The sequence below is a fragment of the Marmota marmota genome, unplaced genomic scaffold, assembly GCF_001458135.2.
Source record: "Marmota marmota marmota unplaced genomic scaffold, marMar, whole genome shotgun sequence".
Classification (NCBI taxonomy): Eukaryota; Metazoa; Chordata; class Mammalia; order Rodentia; family Sciuridae; genus Marmota; species Marmota marmota.
This window is the reverse complement of record NW_025999998.1, coordinates 16,890,517-16,912,302: the sequence shown is the minus strand read 5'-3', so window position 1 is coordinate 16,912,302 and position 21,786 is coordinate 16,890,517. Positions and strand designations below refer to the sequence as shown.

The 21,786-nt window shown below is 37.7% G+C and overlaps 1 protein-coding gene and 1 long non-coding RNA gene across 2 annotated transcripts in view; one reads left to right on the top strand and one right to left on the bottom strand.

Moving 5' to 3' along the window:
- The window catches only part of Ostf1 (osteoclast stimulating factor 1), a 53,553-nt gene that overhangs the window by 11,942 nt on the left and 19,825 nt on the right, over window positions 1-21,786 (bottom strand). The window contains exons 2-4 of the mRNA XM_015492939.2: window positions 14,993-15,039; window positions 4,719-4,769; window positions 1,749-1,812 (exon numbers count right to left, since the gene is read on the bottom strand). Of these exons, the coding sequence (XP_015348425.1) occupies window positions 1,749-1,812; window positions 4,719-4,769; window positions 14,993-15,039 (162 nt within the window). The remainder of the gene's footprint in view (window positions 1-1,748; window positions 1,813-4,718; window positions 4,770-14,992; window positions 15,040-21,786) is intronic.
- Window positions 27-8,766, top strand: LOC125617910. Its single transcript, XR_007349051.1, has 3 exons — window positions 27-134; window positions 484-487; window positions 8,756-8,766. It is a non-coding gene; the product is annotated as an uncharacterized LOC125617910 (long non-coding RNA).

Below are 21,786 nucleotides of genomic sequence, written 5' to 3'. Positions count from 1 at the left end.
AGTCACAAAAATGCCAAAGAAAGCATCTGACGTTTACTTTTTTCTTTCTGTAAAATACCCTACTTTGAAGATACCTGAAAGCAATTCTAATTCCCTGTGTGTGTGTGTGTGTGTGTGTATGCAAGTAGGAGCGGGTGGGGGAAATATTTCACAATCAACAGACCTACCTGCCTCTAGGAAGGTGTGTTCACTGGGTCCTAGAATGAGCTGCAATGCTTAAAGAAGGTTATGACTTAAGGGCAACTTTAGGACTACTTCTACTGCCATGGGACTGTAGCAGGATACTGCTTTGGCTATGGGGATCCCAAGTGGCAGAAGGACATTTTCTACCCTCAGTGTCTATGATCAAGGCTGGAAATGGAGTACACAGGAAAGGTACATCTGGTATTTCAAAGGCTTCGAGGAGAAGAAACATTTGAAGTGTTTTTTTTTTTTTTTTTTTTTTTTCNTTTTTTTTTTTTTTTTTTTTTTTTTAGGACAAAGAAGAGTACCACCCTTAGACCAGGGCACATAGGGCCCCTATGCAGAACCACATAGCCTCAGAGTTTTGAAGGACCTCCCTGGACATTTTCTAAGTCATTCTTCAGTGTTTGGAACTGGTGCCCAATGCTAGCCAGCTCTAAGGATTCACATCATGCTAAAGTCCAAAGGTATCTCAGAAATGATCTGAATCCAACCCTTTCATCATATAGATAGAGAAATTTAATCCCAAATGTTAGAGTCTGTAAACAAGTCAAAATAACACCTGGCATTTTGCCAGGGGAATGTTAAAGTTCGTGAACAAGTCTGGATGGTGCCTGGCAAAATGTCAGAGGGAGTGGTTTGAAAAGTAACAAAAGCGAGCTATTAAGTGTGGAGATTCCTTATTGGTTGACTGATGTATCTAGTTTATGCTAATTAGATAAGCTGTGTGGAATGTATAAATACTGCTCCTGTCCTGCAATAAACGGCTTCCACTCTTGCTCTATCAACATACACAAGTTATTCGTCACACCCTCCGCTTATTTTGCCCCCTCCGCTTATTTTGCCCAGCCAGCCGGGCTGCGGCACCAAAGGTAGCAATTAGATGTCTGAACTAAGGTACCCTGTTATTGAGAAGTGGAAGACAAAGGATTAAAATCCAGGATCCTCATTTCCAATCCTGTGCTCTTTTGACTTTGCTGATTTCCACTGAAGTGTTTTTGTCTGTTTTGTCCTTCTTCCAACTAGAGGCAGCTTCATGACAGGAGCCACACCCAGTGCTTGGGTTCCCCAAATTGCCATGATGAGCATTTAATGAATGAATGAATGAATGAACATTGCTGCCCCAAACAGGGTGCTCTTCATCACAAACAAAAGAGCTAGTCCAAGAAACAATCTGTGAGATTTAATTTAAGAGCATGAAAAGAATTTCATTAAGAGCTGAATAAAATAAAACCATAAGAGTTTCCTTGGAAACCTTGGTTTTTTGTTTTTTTTTCAAGAATGCTAAAATATATTCTCTTAAGTCAAGAATCAGGCCCAGGTACATCTGGTATTCATGGCCACTTTATTAATAGGAGGCTTATAGAGTGGAAAATATCCTACTCTAGCAAATGACTCCACTGAATTCTCAGCCATAGTCTATGACCATACCACCCTGAACACACTTGATCTTCTTTGAATTCTCTGCCACTTCTCTGAATTCTGCAAGCCCAAAGTTCCCTAGAACCAGATAATTAAGAAGAAATGCAGTGTAGCTAAAGTAAAGCCACTTGGGCAGCACTTACCATAGTTGCTTGGAATTAGCCCAGTCCTGCCTTTGCAGGTTCCTTTCCACCAGTTGGTATCACTCTGGTGAAAGAAGAATTAAATTAAGTGGCACCAAATCCAGTCTGCATTTAGTCACTTTTGGGGGGGAAGAGAACAGGGTTCCAAGGATTAAACCCAGGGGCACTTAACCACTGAGCCACATCCCCAGCCCTTTTTTAATTTTGAGACAGGTTCTCATTAAGTTGCTGAGTCTGGCTTTGCACTTGGGATCCTTCCTGCTTCAGCTGGGATTACAAGCATGTGCCACTGTGCCTGGCTGCATTTAGTCATTTTTAAGCCCATTTGGTACACAGGTGCACCTGTACTATGAAATGTACATCAGCCCTGACCACACTAATCAAGCTTCCTCATACCCTAGCTATGGGATTCCATTTCCCTTATCATTAAATTACAAGTACACAGTATCCACCTATAACTAATCAATTACACCTCATCATGGAGCCTCAAAAATCAAGCAAATCAGAGATAATATGAAAGACAAGGGGGGAATTTTATTAAACTAGCTACAGTATTTTTTGTCCAATTTTAATTTGTCTTATCTTTGAGATACTTATTTTTTTAAAATAGAAGTATCTTATATTTACTTTATTTTACTTTCATTTTTGGAGTAAATGTGTGTTAGCAGTGCTGGAAATCAAACTCAAAGCCTCCTGTGTTCTAGGCAAGGGCACTACCACTGAGATACACACAGAAAAGATGCAAACCAATGCAAAAGTATAAAGAACAATATAATAAACCATTTCCCAACTGCATGAATCATTTCTTCTTGGTCAATACTGCTTCATATATGCCCCACATCCCCAATCTCCCCTCTGGGGTCATTTTGAAATAATTTCCAGGCATCAAATTATTTAATATGTAAATATTTCAATATTTATAATATTTCAAGTCAATAAGGATTTGTTTGAAAGATAAATACCATTATCACAGCTTATAACTGTTTTCAACAATAGTTCCTTAGTATATCAAATATCCCAGTCGCACCATAATTTGGGATCCCAAATAAAAACCATACAATGTAAGTGATTTGCCTTCTACAAATCTAGAGATACCCACTTACATTCCTTTTTTTTACCTTTTGCAATGTATTTATCGAAGAAGTCAATTTGTTCTGTAGAATTTCAAACAGTCTGTACTTTGCCTGTTGTACACCTTTGTACCATTAAACACACTCCTCTGTTCCCTGTATTGCTATAAACAGTAATTAGTTCTAGAGCCTTAATTAGATTGAGCTTGAACTTTTGGGCAAGGTTATTTCATAGGTAGTAGTGATTTCTTCTATCAGGAAACTTACAATGTATGGTCATCTCTGTTCCTGTAATGTTGGCTGCTATCGATGATCACAGTCGAGATCCATTATTTCATAAAGGTTTCAAAATGGGGACATTCTATCGTTTTTGTTTTTGTTTTTTTTTCATTTCAATAACTGGCATATCTCTTTAAAAAGAATCCTTCCCTCATCAACTCTCCTGAGATTTTACTCTTTCTCTATGAATATTATCTCTGGTAATATATATATAACCAGAGATAATATTCATAGAGAAAGAGTAAAATCAATGCTGACTCTTTCTCCTTTTTACTTCAGTTGTCAAAATAAAAAGCTGGTTCCCTAGCAATGTCACACTAACCAATGTTTGTTTGTTCTGATTAACATTAGGAACTCATAAATTCAAGCATAGTCAATGTGTTTTGATCCTTGGAAATTGTTGCCTGAAGTGATATTCAAGCTCTCTTGTCTTGGGACAGTGGAAGCTTCTATAAGTTAGTTCCTGAGTTCTTATAACGTGGCCCTGGTAGTCTTTGGGAGCTTCTTGTTTTCTAATATCAAGGAATTCTGTTTTTACCTAAAACCTTTGCTGCCCCTGACCTGATATTAGCCATTTCTTAAAGGAGCCTATTCCTTTTAATGGAAAACAACCTATTATTGGCTTGTGCATTTTTTCTCTGCCCCTTCAAAGAACAGAGTGCTATTTTGTTTGAGTTTAGATAAAATACAACGTATTTCCAATTCAAATGAAGGACTGCTGTTTCTACCTAACCTCACTGATCTTACCTCTGTGTATCCTCCTGCTGTGCTGCAAATCCTGGTGATCAGCATCACTGACCTGATGACTCACTGGCTCTCAACCACAAACACTCAACAATCTCAGAATTAGCAATGCTGACACTACCCAACTCAATCATGGGTAAAAACAGTTTACTTTTTTAGCTTCCCTTTCTCAGTTCTTTCGGTCCTTTGTATATATTCTACCAGGAATGTTCAGTCACACTGTTAAAGTTGCTTGGAATACATCCTCTCTGTGTGGTTATGGCAATTACTAGGGTATAATTAAGGTCATTGGATTCACTCTGTTTTTAGTTTTTAGGAATTGCTTTCTACTGCTTGATTTTATAACTCTATAAGAGCTTACACAATTCCAAAATCAAACCTTCAAAACAAAGTACAGTTTTCTTAAAGTCTCTTTTCTATGTTCCTTCTACCCTATTTTCTTTCCTCCATATAGACAAAACTAATTTTTAAATTTTATGACTCAACCTTTCACTTTTTATTTTAAACTGAGAAAAACAGAGGTAAATATATATATTCTCTAAGATAAATGAGGGCATACCATATGCATTTCATTACATTTTTGTTTTTCACTTCACTTACTCCATAAGAGCAGATACAGATATTTTTCATTCCTTCATATGGCTGCATAATATTCCATTTGTGGATATAACAAAGTCTATTCAACTATTGTCCTAATAATGAACAAAAGGGCTACTTTCAATCTTATGCTTCTATAAATTGTGCCAAAATCAACAGACTTATGCATACATATTTTTGCTTACATATACAATTAAATCATTTACAATGTTATGGCAACAGTGTTATGTTTTATATCTTTAGTACACGAATAGAATTATAAAATGTTAGCTGGGCTTACCATGTCAGTGATGTAGATAATGTCGCCTTCCTCAAAGTACAATTCATCTGGCTAAAAGAAAAACAAAAAGTTTGATTCCATATGTTTTATTATAAATTAGGATATAATGATTTATTTAATCATCCTGATTTCTAAAGTATCCTACTACACACTGTGGGGTTTTTTTTAATACTTAAATCAATACAGAAACCATATTACATAAATTTATAGATAAACTCTAACACATGAATAAAAAGCTGAATTTTTCCTGATAAATTTCAAGGATTTTATATATCTAATAAATAGGCATTCTTCACACACACGCACAGAGCTTACATTTTTCTACGACACATCAAAATGGAATATTAACAAAATGTCTTTCTTATAGAATCCCAAAAGGTGATCTATTTTTTTCTTAAAAGGTTGAATGACTAGAATTAACACCATGAAAAGTACCAACATCTACTATTTGTTTATTTTGAGAAAAATCATCATCTTAACTCTCAGGTTCAGACCGAATGAACTTTCTATGTGTGAAAATATTTAATACATAACTTAACCATCAATAAGGCTAAAGAGCCAAAAGTTAAGAAGCCGTTAGAGAGTCTAGAGGCATAAGCAGCTTTTAAGGGTTACCTAATTACATAGTCCATAAGTGCTCTGGCCTGTACCAGTGAAACATCCTACAATCTCTCTGAATAGAGCTAGCACTTTAATTAAACATCTTTTTCCCATTATAGATAACATCATGACTTTCTGAGTAAATAGGACAATGCCTACTGAGAGTGAATTTCAGATACTGAGAGATGTTTACATTGTCAGGCTGAGTGAAAAATGTAGGGCACAACATTTCACATAGGATAAGATCACAATTATGCATGAAATACACATAGAAAAATTTCCATATTCCCTATCATGGGCATGTATTACTTTGATAATATTGGTGTGGAAAACATCTTTAAAAAAAGACTTTATTATTTCTGATTATAGTTAGGATTCCATACAAATAAAAACTATAACAGTGAAACAAATCACACCATCCATTCATTTTTTCCATTTGTTTACCTCCTCTCAGTACCAGACTGGGACAAGTACATATGATTCTGCATTCATAATTGTTTCATTTAAAAGCTGATCCATATTATTATTACTGTAACTATTTGTCCCTAAATATAAATGAAGGCTATATCAATCACATCATGCTTTAACCAACCACAATATGTGACTATATAGATGCAAGCTGCATTCAATTATAAAAAGTAAAGGATGATTAGTGATACCCTCCCAAAATGGCCAGATTCTTTTAAAAGGTAACTTTCTAATTCATTTGTAATATCGACACTTTGATTTACAGAGACTAGACTTACATGTAGTATAAGCTATGCAAAATTAGCTAAACCTACAATGTTGAAAGCCATTTGTGAACTGTGTTTGGACCAAACCCACATCACAGCCAGTGAATAGGAAAATCTGGTATCTGGGATTTCCAGAGGTAATCCTTCTGGTTGAGACTGCCCAGATACATGTGAGTTCCTATTCAGTTCTGCCCAAAGCTCCCACACACCACCAGAAATGGGGTGACCTGCTGCAGCCACATAGCCACAAAGCCTCCCGGAAACGGGTGTGGCTTCCCAAGATGCCAATCAAATGTTGACAGCAAGACACCAAGAAGCAAGACTCCATCCACTGAAACCTTATCCCTGCCTTTGATGCTCTCCTTTAAATAAAGAATAGGAGCCATTTTTTAACTGTTCTGTTCCAGCTCCTACCAGGACTGGAAGAATCTACCATGCGCTCTGCTTTAAAAACTAATTCTGACTTTGTCCCGTATTTCTTCACTCATTACTTCACACTTCATTTTCCTCAGGTGTCTCATCTCCTCCTGAGGAAGAATCACCCTGTCAAGGTGCTGGCCACCTCACCATAATCAAGATGTATTTTTATTTGAAATAAATGCTTAGGAGAGAAGAGATTAAAGACCTTTAAGATTTTCTCTAATCTATGCCTAAAGTAATTTAATGATTTGCTTCAAGCTGGCTCACTCTCAAGAGGCCAGAAGGAGGACATGCTCATGCCACAGCACTCCAGCGGGGTGCAGTGGCCACCCCAGAACAGTAAGGCTGGCCCCACACTGACAATTTTAACATGACTTGACTATCTCTCCTTTGCAAGACACTAAGTAATAGGATGGAAGAATGAAAAAAGTAGAATGGTATAAGAAAAACTAGGATTAACATGAACCGTAGCTTTTTTTTAGGGTCATTCAGCACTCCTTGAGGTTCTATAAGAGTTCAATACCTTGAAGAGATTTTGCCCATCTTACAACTGTTTTGTGTCATTCTCATTCTGTACCTGCCCACTAATGTCTTACAATGAATCTTCCTCTTTAGTGCTTTCGGAGAAAATAGGAGTTATCTTTCCCAACCATTGTAGCCTTTTTTTTTTTTTTTAACTGAAAAGGTCAAGCCTACCTAAACTTCCAATTTTATTTTATTTTTGGAACCAGGGATTGAACCCAGGAGCACTTAACCACTGAACCACATCCCCAGCTGATTTTATTTTTTTTTATTTTGGGACAGGGTCTTGCTAAATTGCTGAGACTGGCTTTGAACTTGCAATCCTCCTGCCTCAGCCTTACAAGCCACCGGGATTATATGTATGTGCCATGGTACCTGGCTAAATTTCCATTTTTAATGTGATCATTCATCCTTGAAACAAAAAGACATTATACATATGTGCATAACACATGTACATACAAAATCCCTGTAATTAGTCTTTCTATGAAATACACAGGGAGAATAGGAAGTAATTACCTCGTGTGGACAGGGTTTTGTTTTGGGTGATTAAAATGTTCTAGAACTAGAAGAGGCGGTGGTTGAATAACATTGTGACTGAATTAAACACAACTGAATTGTTCACTTAAAGTGGCTGATTTTATGTTACATGAATTTTACCTCAATTTAAAAAAAAATAAAGTCAAAAACTCGATTCAGGGCTGGGGTTGTGGCTCAGTGGTAGAGCGCCTGCCTAGCATGTGTGAGGCTCTGGGTTCGATTCTCAGCACCACATAAAAATAAATTAAAAAAAAAAAAATAAAGATCCACTGACAGCTAAGAAAATATTTAAAAAAAAAAAACTCGATTCAGACTCTGTGTGTCATCTTAAATAATTCTTGTCCTTCGTGGTTTGGTAAAGTGCATCATTTGGAAAATTCTGCTAAGTCCAGTCATTTTGATACTTCTCAGTGCTGATTCAGTTTTTAAATTATTAGCTGCTGTTCAATAGTGGCATCTGCCACAAGCCACCCATTAGGTCAGAATGGTTTTTCAACTGAGGCAACAATAGGCGATCGATTTTTGTCAGGGAGAAAAAGGTCTAGCTATTTTTTTCATTCTGAGAAATGACAATGGACAGTTTATTTTCTTTTAATCAATAGCTCCAAACTCAATATCAGTGCCTGCAAAATATCTTCTTACAAAGAAACTAGGGGTGGTTTTTCCTAGAGTGGCTAAGGAGGTGGTCTTCAGACTGTTGGGGGCAGTAGAGACAACAAAGTAATTTTGTGATTTTAAAAATCAGATTTTACCAGCAATCTTCACATTTTCCATTAAGAAACTATGAGCACAACAACTGATGTAAACTGTTTGATGAGGACCTACTTACTATTAAATTCCTGGCAACGTATTCATGGGACAGAAATGGGAAAAGAGTGACACAATGAAGTAAGGGCATCTCTATTTCCAGCGTGTTCTTTGGTTTTTAACCACATTCCTCTTTCCTCTCTCCTTGAAAAACCACAAGGTATCAGAGCAAGGTAGCTGCTGGACAAAGTGGGTAACGTATTCATATTCCTGTTCTATGTAGTCTTAGTAACATGTGATTCCCAAAACATTAATTTTGTTGGTTTATGCAAATACATAAAGTTTAGAAGACTTGTGAGATACTTTTGAAATGGTTCAGGTCTGACAACCCAAAGCCTCCAAAATTAATAAAAAGAAGAAAACAAGTTTTTTATAAATGATTTTATTTAATATATTGTAGCATTTATTATGCACCAGGCACAGGTCTGGGTATTTACATTTACTAATTATTAACAATTATTAACTAATTTAATTTTTACCATTAATACAATAATATAATGTATTAAATAGACTGTAAAGTGTTGCTTTTCTTGTTGTTATAGATGAGAAGCTTTCCCAAGGGCATAAAGCAGGTACATGGGAAACCCTGACCTTGAGCTACTGCATCAGGCTGTGTGGGGTCCCAGTTCTTTACAATCCATGCTATTTCTCAGACAGAAGCATCATGCATCCATTATTGTGTAATGGACATTATGGTGTCATGACCAGGTTAAAACTGGAGGCCTTGGAATATAAACTGTCATTACTCATTTCCCACCCCCTGATAATGTAGTACAACAAAACCAACAGTAGCACCTTTTACTTGCAAAGCATACTTGACCACATTTGCTCCACAAAACAACCCCAGGCAGGGCTGGGTCAAGGGTATAATCTTTATTTCACAACCAGACCCAGAGAAGTTAAAAGAATTTGCTACAAATAAGAATGAGGAGCATGGCTGGCTCTACCTTATGTTTAGAGTTGGATTCTAGAGCTGCTTTGGAGGTAGATGAGCTATAAACCTGCTCAGCAAGGGCTGGGGATATGGCTCAAGCGGTAGCGCGCTTGTCTGGCATGCGTGCGGCCTGGGTTCGATCCTCAGCACCACATACAAACAAAAATGTTGTGTTCGCTGAGAACTAAAAATTAAATATTAAAAAAAAAATAATTCTCTCTCTCTCTCTTAAAAAAAAAAAACCTGCTCAGCAAACCTTTACTACAGAGCAAGATTTTGGCTCCCCTTCAGAATTCAATGCTCCTCCAGCACACAATGCTGTTCTGCCCCAATCTTCATACTGGTCTATCCAGTCCCAGCAGTTCTCTGTGTGACACTTTACTGGACCAGGCGCTTAGAGAGAAGAACCAAATGGGGCTGGATGACTCCAGGACTACTCCGCCTTTATGCAAGATACATGAGAAATGGGCTGGCAGCAAGGACCAGGAGCCACAGTGGCCTCAGGTTCTACCTGTTCCTTGGGCATTGCTGTCACTATCTCCTGAGGGTGGAACAGTCAATAGTGGAACAGGACCCAGGCCTCCCCAGCATATTGCATATGTTGAAAGACATCCCTAGGTATCCAGATCAGTTCTTTAGTCTTGTTTGGTTACAGTGACTTTAAAGAGGCCAGGTCCGTTTAGGATGTGCCATGGTATATCTGTCCCTGTAGAAAAGATACCTGCTAGTCACGGGGCATAAAGACCAAGAGAAATTCTCATTCAGGAACAAATGCAAATAAACCCAGTTCTCAGATTAAATTCAAAATTTAACAACAGGCACAGCATGAATGCTTAACCAGTCAGGAAGCCTGTGGGAGCCAGGGGCTGCCTATTCCACCACATGTGACTCCTTCAATATATGGATGGAGGGGAGGGGAGGGAAAGAGGAGAGGATTGTGAGGGCAACAGGGCTTGGGTGGTCATTAGTGACCACAGCCTAGGTCCTCAGGACCAGATATAATTAAAATTTTATATTTAGAGCAACACCATAAATATAGAATTAAGAAAAAAACATAACCTTAATGCATTAGTGTATATTTTCTTCTGTGCATTCAAAAATAGCAGTTTTGGGTTTTTTTTGTTTTGTTTTATTTTGTTTTGTTTTGTAAGCACAGGAGAAACTCCATTCTGGGGCAGAATTGTAGGTAAATTAATCAATGTATCACTGAATCAAAAATATTTGTTAAATATCTGTTAATATAACCACTACTACTCCTTTAAATAATACCAATTACTCCTTAATTAGTAACAGCAGCATCATATGTAATCTCTCTTAATTCTTACTGAACCCTATATGATTATTATTATTCTCACTTCATAGGTGCAAGTATAGGGATAGAGAAGTTAGGTAATTTGCTAAGCTCACACAGCTGCTAAGTAGGCAGAGCAAATCCTAAAGCCATGAACATTGTGGCAGCAAGTAGGACTGAAAGTATAGACAGAAGTTCAGAGGTAGAAGAGGCATCCCATTGCTAGCTGCAGCTGTCCAAGAAGAGTTACGGAAGAGGAAGTAGCTCACATGAGCTTAAAAGAAGCAACACCATGGGTCCAGAAAGGGTCAAGACTCAGATTCTTTTCTTTCTTTTTTCTTTTTTTGGTACTGGGGATTGAATCCAGGGGCACTTAACCACTGAGCCACACCCCCAGCCCTTTTTCAAATTTTATTTTAAAAGACAGGGTCTCGCTGAGTTGCTTAGGACCTTACTAAGTTGCTGATCTTCCTGGCTTAGTCTCAGGAGCTGCTGGGATTACAGGTATGTCCCACCACATTTGGCCAGACTTGGGTTCTACTGTGAGTCGAATCCTGCCTGTATGGTCCACTAGAGGAAGGAACAGAGCCCAGCTGGGCTGGAAGCGGGCTGGACTACAGAGGACCATATCTTTTGTCAAATAAAGATGTAAAGCCAGTGGTGGGATCAAAACCACATTTTAGGAACATCAATCCAGCGAGAATGAAGCCGGAATGGAGAAGCTGGAGTCCATGTGATAAAAGTGAGTCCACGAACCAGGTCAAGAAGAACCAAAGAGGGAGGAGAGGTCAGGGAGACAGACAAAGATGATGTCAACTAAGGACACACGAAGGAGAACACATCCCACTCCAGAGCCAAGGGCCACTGCTGAGAATGGTTCACTCATGGAGAGGCCCAGGAAGGTAGCTGATGGCCACCCACCCTTCCCATGCTTATCCTCCTCTGGGCGCATGCAACCTGGGAACCAACTGATAAGGACAATCAGAGGCACGGAATGTCAGCCCTCTCTGTGGGACGCCACCTTCTGGGCCTCATACTTCCATACCTGTTATGGCTTTTTGTGTCCCCACCCAAAAAACTCTTATGTTGAAATCCTATCCCCCACTATCTCAGAATATGATTATATTCAGAGATAAGGTCATTAAAGAGATAATTAAGTTAACAGGTAGTCTTTAGGGTTAGTCCCCATCCAATATGACTGGAGTTCTTATAAAAAGAGGAGATAGGGACACAGACACACAAGGGAAGGGACCATGTGAAGACAGAAGGAGAAAATGGCCATCTACAAGCCAAGGAGACAGGCCTCAGAAGAAATCAACCAAGCTGGCACCTTGATTTTAGATTTCTGGACTTGCTCTTGGAATTCTGAGAAAATAAATTTCTGTTGCTTAAGCTATTCAGTCGAGATGCTCTGTGATGGCAGACTTAGCAAACTAAAACACTCCCTGTTCCTTCCCTCACCAACACGGAAACCCCTTGGTGAGAATAAAACGCCCACCCAACGCCTCCTTATTTCGGAAACACTTTGTTTAGGAAGTCTTTTGAATATGCATGTACCCCATGTCAGCTACACTGACTGCTATGACTTACTGGGGCCCACCAGGTGCTGGGCTTTGAATATTACCTCACACCATGATCCCAAGAGCACTCCACTGCAGAATGGCAAGTAGTATTCCCATTTTCAAATGAGGAAATGATGGCAGAGAGGTTAAGTCAATTCACACAGTGAGTAAACAATAGATTTTGGATTTGCAGGCAGGCTCTAGAACTATAGCAGTGAGTCAGTGCCCAGAGCCACTTATTCTGTGCAACTTTCTGAGGAGCCTGGTTCCAAGGAGAGCCAGGTCTAGGGCAAACCCAGATGAAGCTGGCAGCAAGCTGGCTTGGCCACCGCCCACAGAGGGAAGTCAACAGCATGTAAGAAAGAAGAATCATCAAGAGCAGGTTTCCTTTCTTGGTTTCTTTCTCCTTTGCCTCCTAACTATCTGAACCCCCTGCTTCACTATTAATCACGGCTGTATCAGAAGCTTCCAACCTCCTAGATGTCTTTCCACTCCTTAGCTAGAGGGATTCTTCTAAAACTATCTCACCACTCCCAGACTCAGACCCTTTCAACTGCTTCCCATCTCACCCAGAGCAAAGTCCAACTGAGACCTACAAGGCCCTCTGCCCTAGTCCTCATCTTGTCCCCCTGCACACATACCTACTTCCCTCTCATAGGCATGATTTTCCAGGCCACGTTGTCTTCTCTGCTGTTCTAGAATCCATCAAAGATGCTACTGGAACTTGCTGTTCTGTCTGCTCCCTCCATTCCTTCAGGTCTCTGTTCACAGGTCACCTTTATAGAATGGTCATCCCTGAATACCCTCTTTTCACCTCTCTGCCCCTTCCCTCCTTTCTCCATGACACAGAGCCCCTGACAATCACATTCATTTGTGGGCCTAATGCCTGACTCTCCCACCAGGATGCAAGCTGCTTGAGTCCTTTCTGTTGTGGTCACACTATCCTCAAGGCCTGGATCAGCGTCTGGTACATTGCAGGGGCTCACTGAACCATGGAAATACGTGTGAACTTAGGCATGGATAACAGAAACTCTAACAATGGAAAATACATCCAGTAGAGAAAAAACTGCCCTGGGAGCACAGCAGTTCAGACTTGGAGGACCTGCAAATCAACCCAGGGACTTTAGCTTGCACACTGTGGAACAGCAATAGGAAGTGACCATTTATCCATTCCTATGAGTCACTTATGTCTGTCAAAAAAAAAAAAAAAAGGTAGACCAGATGGGCCAGAGGAAATGCCTAAATGAAATCACCTTAGTTTTTTTTTTGTCACTTAACATATACTTAATAAAAAAAAAATGTTAATTTCATTACATTATCCTTTCCATTTAGCTTGATTATCTGTTAAGAGATAGCACATTTCTCTTTTCAAAATTTCTCTTGGTAATTGTTTCATAATGTATTAAAACAACAATGACAAAAGATAAAACAACAAGATATTTTAAAGAGAAAGTGTTAGTTTTAAATGCATGGATGAGAAAATACACATATAAAAACAGCCTATTCTTACATGTCCTGGACAAAACTGTAAGGTTTGCATTTAAGACTAAAGAATAGTGAAACTTCATTTAATTTAAATTTAAACTCATTAAATTCATTTAAATTAGTTTAATTCAGTTCAACAAGGTGTTCATATCCTTAATATGTAGGTATTCATAATAAGAAATTGCTACAAAGAGTTAATTATTAGCAAGTTAAATCATTTATAAAATACTCTGATTCATTTCCAAATTATCCTGAGTGGGTTATAACCTAAATGGTGCTTAAACTCATATTAAAGTTTCCACCTAAGAAAGTTAAATTGTGTGGCAAGCATACAACTTGCAAGTCAAAACACAAATTTCCATAGAGCTCTTTTAAGAGAACTAGAGAACCATATGCTCCAGCATAGCTGAACCCTGAGAACTCAACTACATAACCTCCATTCAGATTACCACGAACAAGAACATGGCTTTATTATTCCACCATGTTCTTTAGTTTGACTTTACTAACTATGCCAGGATACTCTTGCCCAGGCAGATTGCTTTGTAAAATCAAATCCAGACTGATCTACCTTCAATAGAACTCATCAATAGTTAGTGCCCTAGGATTCTTTTGTTTTTAAAAGAAAATATTTTTATTTATTCTGAAATAGCCATAATTACTTATAATGGTATTAGTGTGCTCACCTTGGGTTTTTTATTAAATTTTTTATTTATATATGATAGCAGAATGCATTATAATTAATATTACACATGTAGAACACAATTTTTTCATATCTCTTTTGTATACAAAGTATATTCACACCAATTCATTCCTTCATTCATGTAGTTTGGATAATGTCCATCACATTCCACCATCATTTCTAACCTCATGCTCTCTCCCTTCCCCTCCCACCCCTCTGCCCTATCTAGAGTTCGTCTATTCTTCCCATGCTCCCCCTCCCTTCCGCACTATGAATCAGCCTCCTTATATCAGAGAAAACATTCAGCATTTGGTTTTTTGGGATTGGCTAACTTCACTTAGCATTATCTTCTCCAATTCCATCCATTTACCTGAAAATGCCATGATTTTATTCTCTCTTATTGCTGAGTAATATTCCATTGTGTATATATGCCACATTATTTTTATCCATTCATCTATTGAAGGGCATCTAGGTTGGCTTCAAAGTTCAGCTATTGTGAATTGTGCTGCTATAAACATTGATGTGGCTGTGTCCCTGTAGTATGCTGTTTTTAAGTCCTTCTCAGAAGATGATATACAATCAATCAACAAATATATGAACAAAAGTTCATCATCACTAGCATAGAGAAGTGCAAATCAAAACTATTCTAAGATTTCACCTTAGGTTTTTATATCAACTTTAAGGTTAGAAACTGAATACTTACAGTTCTGGGTTCAAATGTATACAGAGCTCTGAAGACTTTAACTTGCCCTAAAAGAGAAGAAAAGATAACATGTGGTCAGTTCTTTCATTTCTAAATTTTCTGTAAGTAGCAGAATCCATTATGTTCTTCAGAAACTAATCTCTAGGGTATATAAAGAACTCAAAAAGCTAAACACTAAAAAAACAAATAACTCAATCAACAAATGGGCTAAGGACCTGAACAGATACTTCTCAGAAGAGGATATACAATCAATCAATAAGTATATGAAAAAATGCTCATCATCTCTAGCAATCAGAAAAATGCAAATCAAAACCACTCTAAGATATCATCCCACTCCAGTCAGAATGGCAGCTATTATGAAGACAAACAACAATAAGTGTTAGTGAGGATGTGGGGAAAAAGGTACACTCATACATTGCTGGTGGGACTGCAAACTGGTGCAGCCAATTTGGAAAGCAGTATGGAGATTGCTTGGAAAACTGGGTATGGAACCACCATTTGACCCAGCTAAAAACTGGGTATGGAACCACCATTTGACCCAGCTACTCCTCTTCTCATCCAAAGGACTTAAAAACAGCATACTATGGGCTGGGGATGTGGCTCCAGCAGTAGCGCGCTCGCCTGGCATGCGTGCGGCCTGGGTTCGATCCTCAGCACCACATACAAACAAAGATGTTGTGTCCACCGAAAACTAAAAAATAAATACTAAAATTCTCTCTCTCTCTCTCAAAAACAAAACAAAAAACAGCATACTACAGGGACACAGCTACATCAAAGTTATAGCAGCACAATTCACAATAGCTAAACTGTGGAGCCAACCTAGATGTCCTTCAGTGGATGAATGGATAAAAAAAATGTGGCATATATACACAATGGAATTTTACTCAGCATTAAAAAAGAACAAACCATGGTATTTGCAGGTAAATGGATAGCTTTGGAGAAGATAATGCTAAGTGAAGTCAGCCAATCCCAAAAAAACAAATACCAAATGTTTTCTCTGATAAGGAGGTTGACTCATAGTGGGGTAGGGAGGAAGAGCATGGGAGGAATAGATGAATTCAAGATAGGGAAGAGGGGTGGGAGAGAAAGGAAGCGGGTAGGGGAGTAACAAGGATGTTGAAATGTGATGATCATTATTATACAAAGTACATATATGAAGACTTGAACTGGATGTCGACATATTTTATATACAAACAGAAATACAAAAAGCATGGTATTTATGTGTATTAAGAATTGTAACGCAAAATAAATAAGTAAATAAATAATGTTACCTTAGATCAGATAGAGGGAAGTGAAAGGAGGGAAAGGCATGGGATGTGGGGATAAGAAAGACAGTAGAATAAAACAGACATTATTACTTTATGTATGTATGTGACTGTATGACCAATGTGATTCTATAATATGTATACTCAGAAAAATGAGAAATTATACCCCATCTATGTATGATACATCAAAGTATAGTAGTGCATTCTACTGTCATATATAACTAATTAAAACAAACTTTTTAAAAAGAAAAAAAAGTAAATGAGAGGAAAGTTATTTCTAATTAAGTAGCTTTTCCACATAGAAAGGATTTTTTAAATATTTGTTAAATGAATACAAGAATAAACGCCCACCTCTGGGGGATGGCTTTGCTTCTTCCTACCAGCTGGAGCTACATGATTGCTGGTGCTTAGTTTCTGGCCTCTACAGAGTCAGTCCTCCCAACCCTAAGATCTAAGTTTAGAAAGAAAAGTGAGTGAACATCTTAATATAAAAAAACATTTAGTGGGAGCATCTACACTGGCTCAATATTTTTTTTAATTTTAATTAGGTATATATGACAGCAGAATGCATTTTGATTCATTATACACAACTGCAGCACAACTTTTCATTTCTCTGCTAGTACACAATATCTGGCTCAATATTCTTAAATCAGCCAGTTAGAATTTTATATTTTTCAAAAGAAAAGACAAGACCATGGAGAAAACAAAAGAACTTGTTGAAGAAACCTGTAATTGCATCAAGTCCCAAAACAGAGAAGGTACAATAACCAAGCAAAGAGGACTACTTGAGAGTTGTCCTCCATCCTGCCAAACAATGCCTCTTTAAATGTCCATCTGCAACATTTCCATAACACTCTGTATCCAAAGCCTTTATTTGCTAGTCCACTTCATCTGAAGACAAGGACCCTAAATCATTTGTTAAAGTTTGAATATGAGGTGTCATCCAAAAGCTCCTGTTAATGCAGGAATATTCAGAGATGAAATGATTGCATTGCGAGAGCTGTAACCTAATCAGCCCATCCTGGTTTAAGTGGACTAACTGGGTGTTAACTGTAGGCAGGTGGGTTGTGCCTGGAGATGGGTCTCTGAGAGTGCGCCCTGGAAAGGTAGATCTTTCCTATGGCTCCTTCCCTCTCTTTCTCTCTCTGCTCCCTGCATCCGCCATGTGAGAAGTTTTCCTCCACTGAGCCCTTCCGCATGATGTTCTGTCTCACCTATGGCCCAGAGTAATGGAGTCAGATGTCTACAGACTGAGACTTTTAAAACCGTGTGCTCCAAATAAAATTTTTCCTCCTTTAAGTTATTCTTGTTGAGTACTTTGGTCACGTTAATACAAAGTTCAACTAAAACATCCTTCAAGGGCTGGGGTTGTGGCTCAATGGTAGAGCGCTTGCCTAGCATGTGTGTAGCACTGGGTTCGATTCTCAGCACCACATATAAATAAATAAAATAAAAATCCATTGACAATTAAACATATATATTTTTTTAAAGACTTTTTTAACCCTTTTAACCCTTTTTAAAAAAATCATTCAATTTCATAGCATCTACCAGGCACACAGTATAAACAAATTTGCTAGATGAATACATGAGTACAAACTCAAACAGTATAGGATCTACAGACAATTAAAACGGGAGTGGAGGGGTCATGAAATAAGTAGATTTAGAAAATATATAAAAATAGAAATCTATTCACTTGGAGCACTGGCTGGAAGACCCTTTAAAGATGATATCTAAAACAGGACATCATTCAGAACAGTGGACTCTGAGGTAGGATTCAGGAAGCCTACTTCACAAATTATTCACATTTTTATCTTACTCTTTTTCCTACTTGAACATACTTTATAATATGGAAGCATAATATAATGCATATACAACTTATAAATACATGTATATTTACTAGGAGTAAGTATTCAAGAAACTTTAGTTTAATAGGATTTAAGCATTATGGCCAGGCATAATGATGGGCACCTATAATCCCAAAGCATTGGGAGGCAGAGGTAGGAGGACTGCAAGTTCAAGGCCAGGCTCAACAACTAAGAGAAGCCTTAAGCAACAAAGCCTGACTCTGTCTCAAAACAAAAAATAAAGATAAAAATAATAAAAAGGAGTGGGGATGTGGCTCAGTGGTTAAGTAACCCTGGGTTCAATCCCCAGTACAAAAAAAAAAAAAAAGAATCTAATCATTATGAAGCCAGTAATTTATGTCACTTTATGAATGAGATATGCAAGTACCTAGCACAGAGTCTAGAGCATAGGAGGGATTTAGTAATTATTTGCTAAATAAATGAATAGATGAATAATGAAACAAATGGAAATATGCACTCACAAAAGTCTGAAAAACAGTAGTTTAGAACAACACTGTCCAGTATAACTTAATATAATGACAGAAAAGTTCAACATCTTTGCGAGTTACCCATACAGAGCACATGTTATGTGGTCCATGTGATCAAGGAACTGACCTTTACTATTATTTAATTTTAATTAAGTTAAATTGCCACACATGGCTAGTGGCTAGTATATGAAAGAATGCAGGTTTAGAAAATGAATAAATGGAACATGACTTAAATGTCTATTAAGAGGGAACTATGAGCTGGGGTTGTAGCTCAGTGTAGAGTGCTTGCCTAGCACGTGTGAGGCACTGGGTTCCAGCACCAAGTATAAACAAATAAAATAAATCTCCATCGACAACCAAAACATATTTTTTAAAAAAGAGGGAACTATGTAAATCAACTGTGATTCATCCATACAATAAAGTCACTAAAAAAGAATGCTGCATATTATTCATAAAAGCCAAGACATGGCATCAACTTAAGTGTCTATCAATGGCTGAATAGATAAAGAAACTGTGGTATATATGCACAATAGAATGCTATCCAGCCTTCACAAAGAAGGAGATCCTACTCACCTACGGCCAAGAATTAAAAGAGGAAGGAGGGAACCAGGTCCCACAATCCCCTTCAAGGCATGCCCCAATGACCTAAGGACCTCACACAATGCCCTACCTCCAGAAGGTTCCACCATCTCCCAATAGCACCACCCTGGGGACTAAGCCTTTAACACACAGGCCTTTGTGGAACATACCAGAACCAAACTGTAGCGTATGTGGAATCCAAAAAAAATTGAATTTACAGAAACAGAAAGTAAAATGGTAGTTAGCAGAGGTTGGGGGTTGAGGGAATTGGGAGATAGTCAAAGGACACAAAACTTCAGTTAGACAGGAAGAATAAGCCAAGAGATCTACTGTACATCATGGTGACTGCAATTAACTTCAGACTGTATACTTGAAAATTACTAAAAGGAAAGTAAAGACAGATCCAGTCTAATTGTGGAAAACAATGAAGAACCTGCTGTGTTTGTGAAAGGGAACCTAGTTCTGAGCTAGCAAAGCTGTGTCTGTATTTCTTCAAGATTTGTAATCTAAGAGGTGCTCAATAAATGTTTGCTGAATGAATGAATGAATGATGCATACTCAACTCTAAAGAAGAATTTTCTTCTGTGGAGGAATTAAACCAGGCCAAAAAAATGAAAATTAAAATTCTTTGATGGCTATAGTCATACACTCTCTCTTAATAAGGAGAGAAAGAAGAAAAGTTTTCATTATAAACATTTGTCTTATGCTATGATCATGTACAAACATACCACAATGAATCCCACTTATTATACAATAATAATGCTCTAGTTGAAATAATAATAATAATAATAGAAGGGACATTAGCAGAGTAGAGCAAATGGATCAGGGGGAGGGAGGAGGAAGAAAAAACAAAGGAACTGGGAAAGGAGATTGAGCAATTTACATTATGTACATGTATGAATACAGCATAAGGAATCCCACTATAATGCATAATTATAATGCACCAATAAAAAACAAATTAAGATAAAAAATAAAACTGCTAAGAATAGATTTTCAGTGTTCTCATCACAAATACATGAAAAGTATGTAAGGTAATGCATTGTTAATTAGCTTGAGTTAGCCAGGCCACAAAGTAAACATGTATCAAAGCATCATGTTGCACACCATAAATACATACAATTTTTATTTATCAAAAAAAAAAAAAAGAAAGAAAAGAATGCTACAGACAGAGCACAGATATCAACATAGAAGAGTCTACAAACTATTCAGTGAAAGACAGGTTATAGAGAGCAGCATGCCCAGTACTATCCTGCTTATGTTAACCACACATAAATCTTGAACGACGGCATCATTTGTGGGGCCCTCACATCCCTCTGTACCTTATTATTTACACTCATTGCACGGTACGTGTATGACTTTTAATCCATGAAAACCGTAACAATACTTTCATTTGGGGCAGGCAGAAAAACCATTCTCTTTCCTCTAAACATCTTCATATAGAAGAGCATCTCCTATCCCCTGTAATCTACAGGGGATCTACCAGAAAACACTTTCTGTGATCTGAATTCTAGTGCTGTATCTCTCCTATTCTACTAGAAATAGGTTCATAGGCAAAATCAAAACTGAACTTTTTTCTGTGTGAAGTCTGTTTTGTTTTGTTTCTCCCCACACCCACACCCTGTTTAGAGAAAGGAAACATCACCCGGAAGGGGAAGCTACCCGGAGAAATGCTTTCTGCTGACTTGATTGTCTGAGAGGAGAGAATAGTTATCTGGATTACTTCGAACTTTCCAAAGAGAAGTCACACAGGAAGTAGTCCACTAGTGACCTAAATCAATAATGCTAGGATGTTCTTTTTCCTTGGGGTGGACAGCAATGAGAAGGGGGTACTAATTTTGGTTAAAAAAAAAAAAAGATCCAAGGTCAAACTAATGGGTTTTAGAATAATTCAATAAAAATTAAGGAACCTGAAAATAAATACATGATATGTGAATAAGCTAGTGATTTTTATAATTGTACATCTTGTGATAATCTTACTTAAATTGTTCACACTGAATGAAGTAGGAGATTAATTTAAACTTTGCTTCATACCAAATATAAATTAATTCCTTGGGCTATTATATAAAGGAACATTCTATTTGTGTAACATTAGACTCTTATAGATCCCTTTTAATCCATATATTATAAAAGTTCCTTAATTTATTCCATTCTCAAAATTGAGTCTACTAGAAATGGAAGAATGCAATAGAAACAGCTGCAGGATATGAAAGCTATACATAAAAAAGAAAAACAGGTGATTTCCATGCTTACAGCTTAACACAGCTAGAGGTTCTCTCATGAGAACAACAATTAATAATACTTAATATGATTAGTTAATAATTAATCAGTTTAATACTTTAACTGATCATTTTTATCACATTTGATTAAACTTTGAGCAACATTCTCTAGGTTTGCAGGTTCATAGAGAGTGTTGAGGGGAAGAAATCAGGGTGCTCTGTTTGTATTTTACCTTCCTTGTAGACAAAATATGACAGTATGCCTATAATCCCAGTGGCTTAGGAGGCTCAGGCAGGGGATCACAAGTTCAAAGAGAACCCCAGAAACAGCAAGGCCACAAGCAACTTAGCATGACCCTGTCTCAAAATAAAATAAAAAGGGATGGGGATATGGCTCAGTAG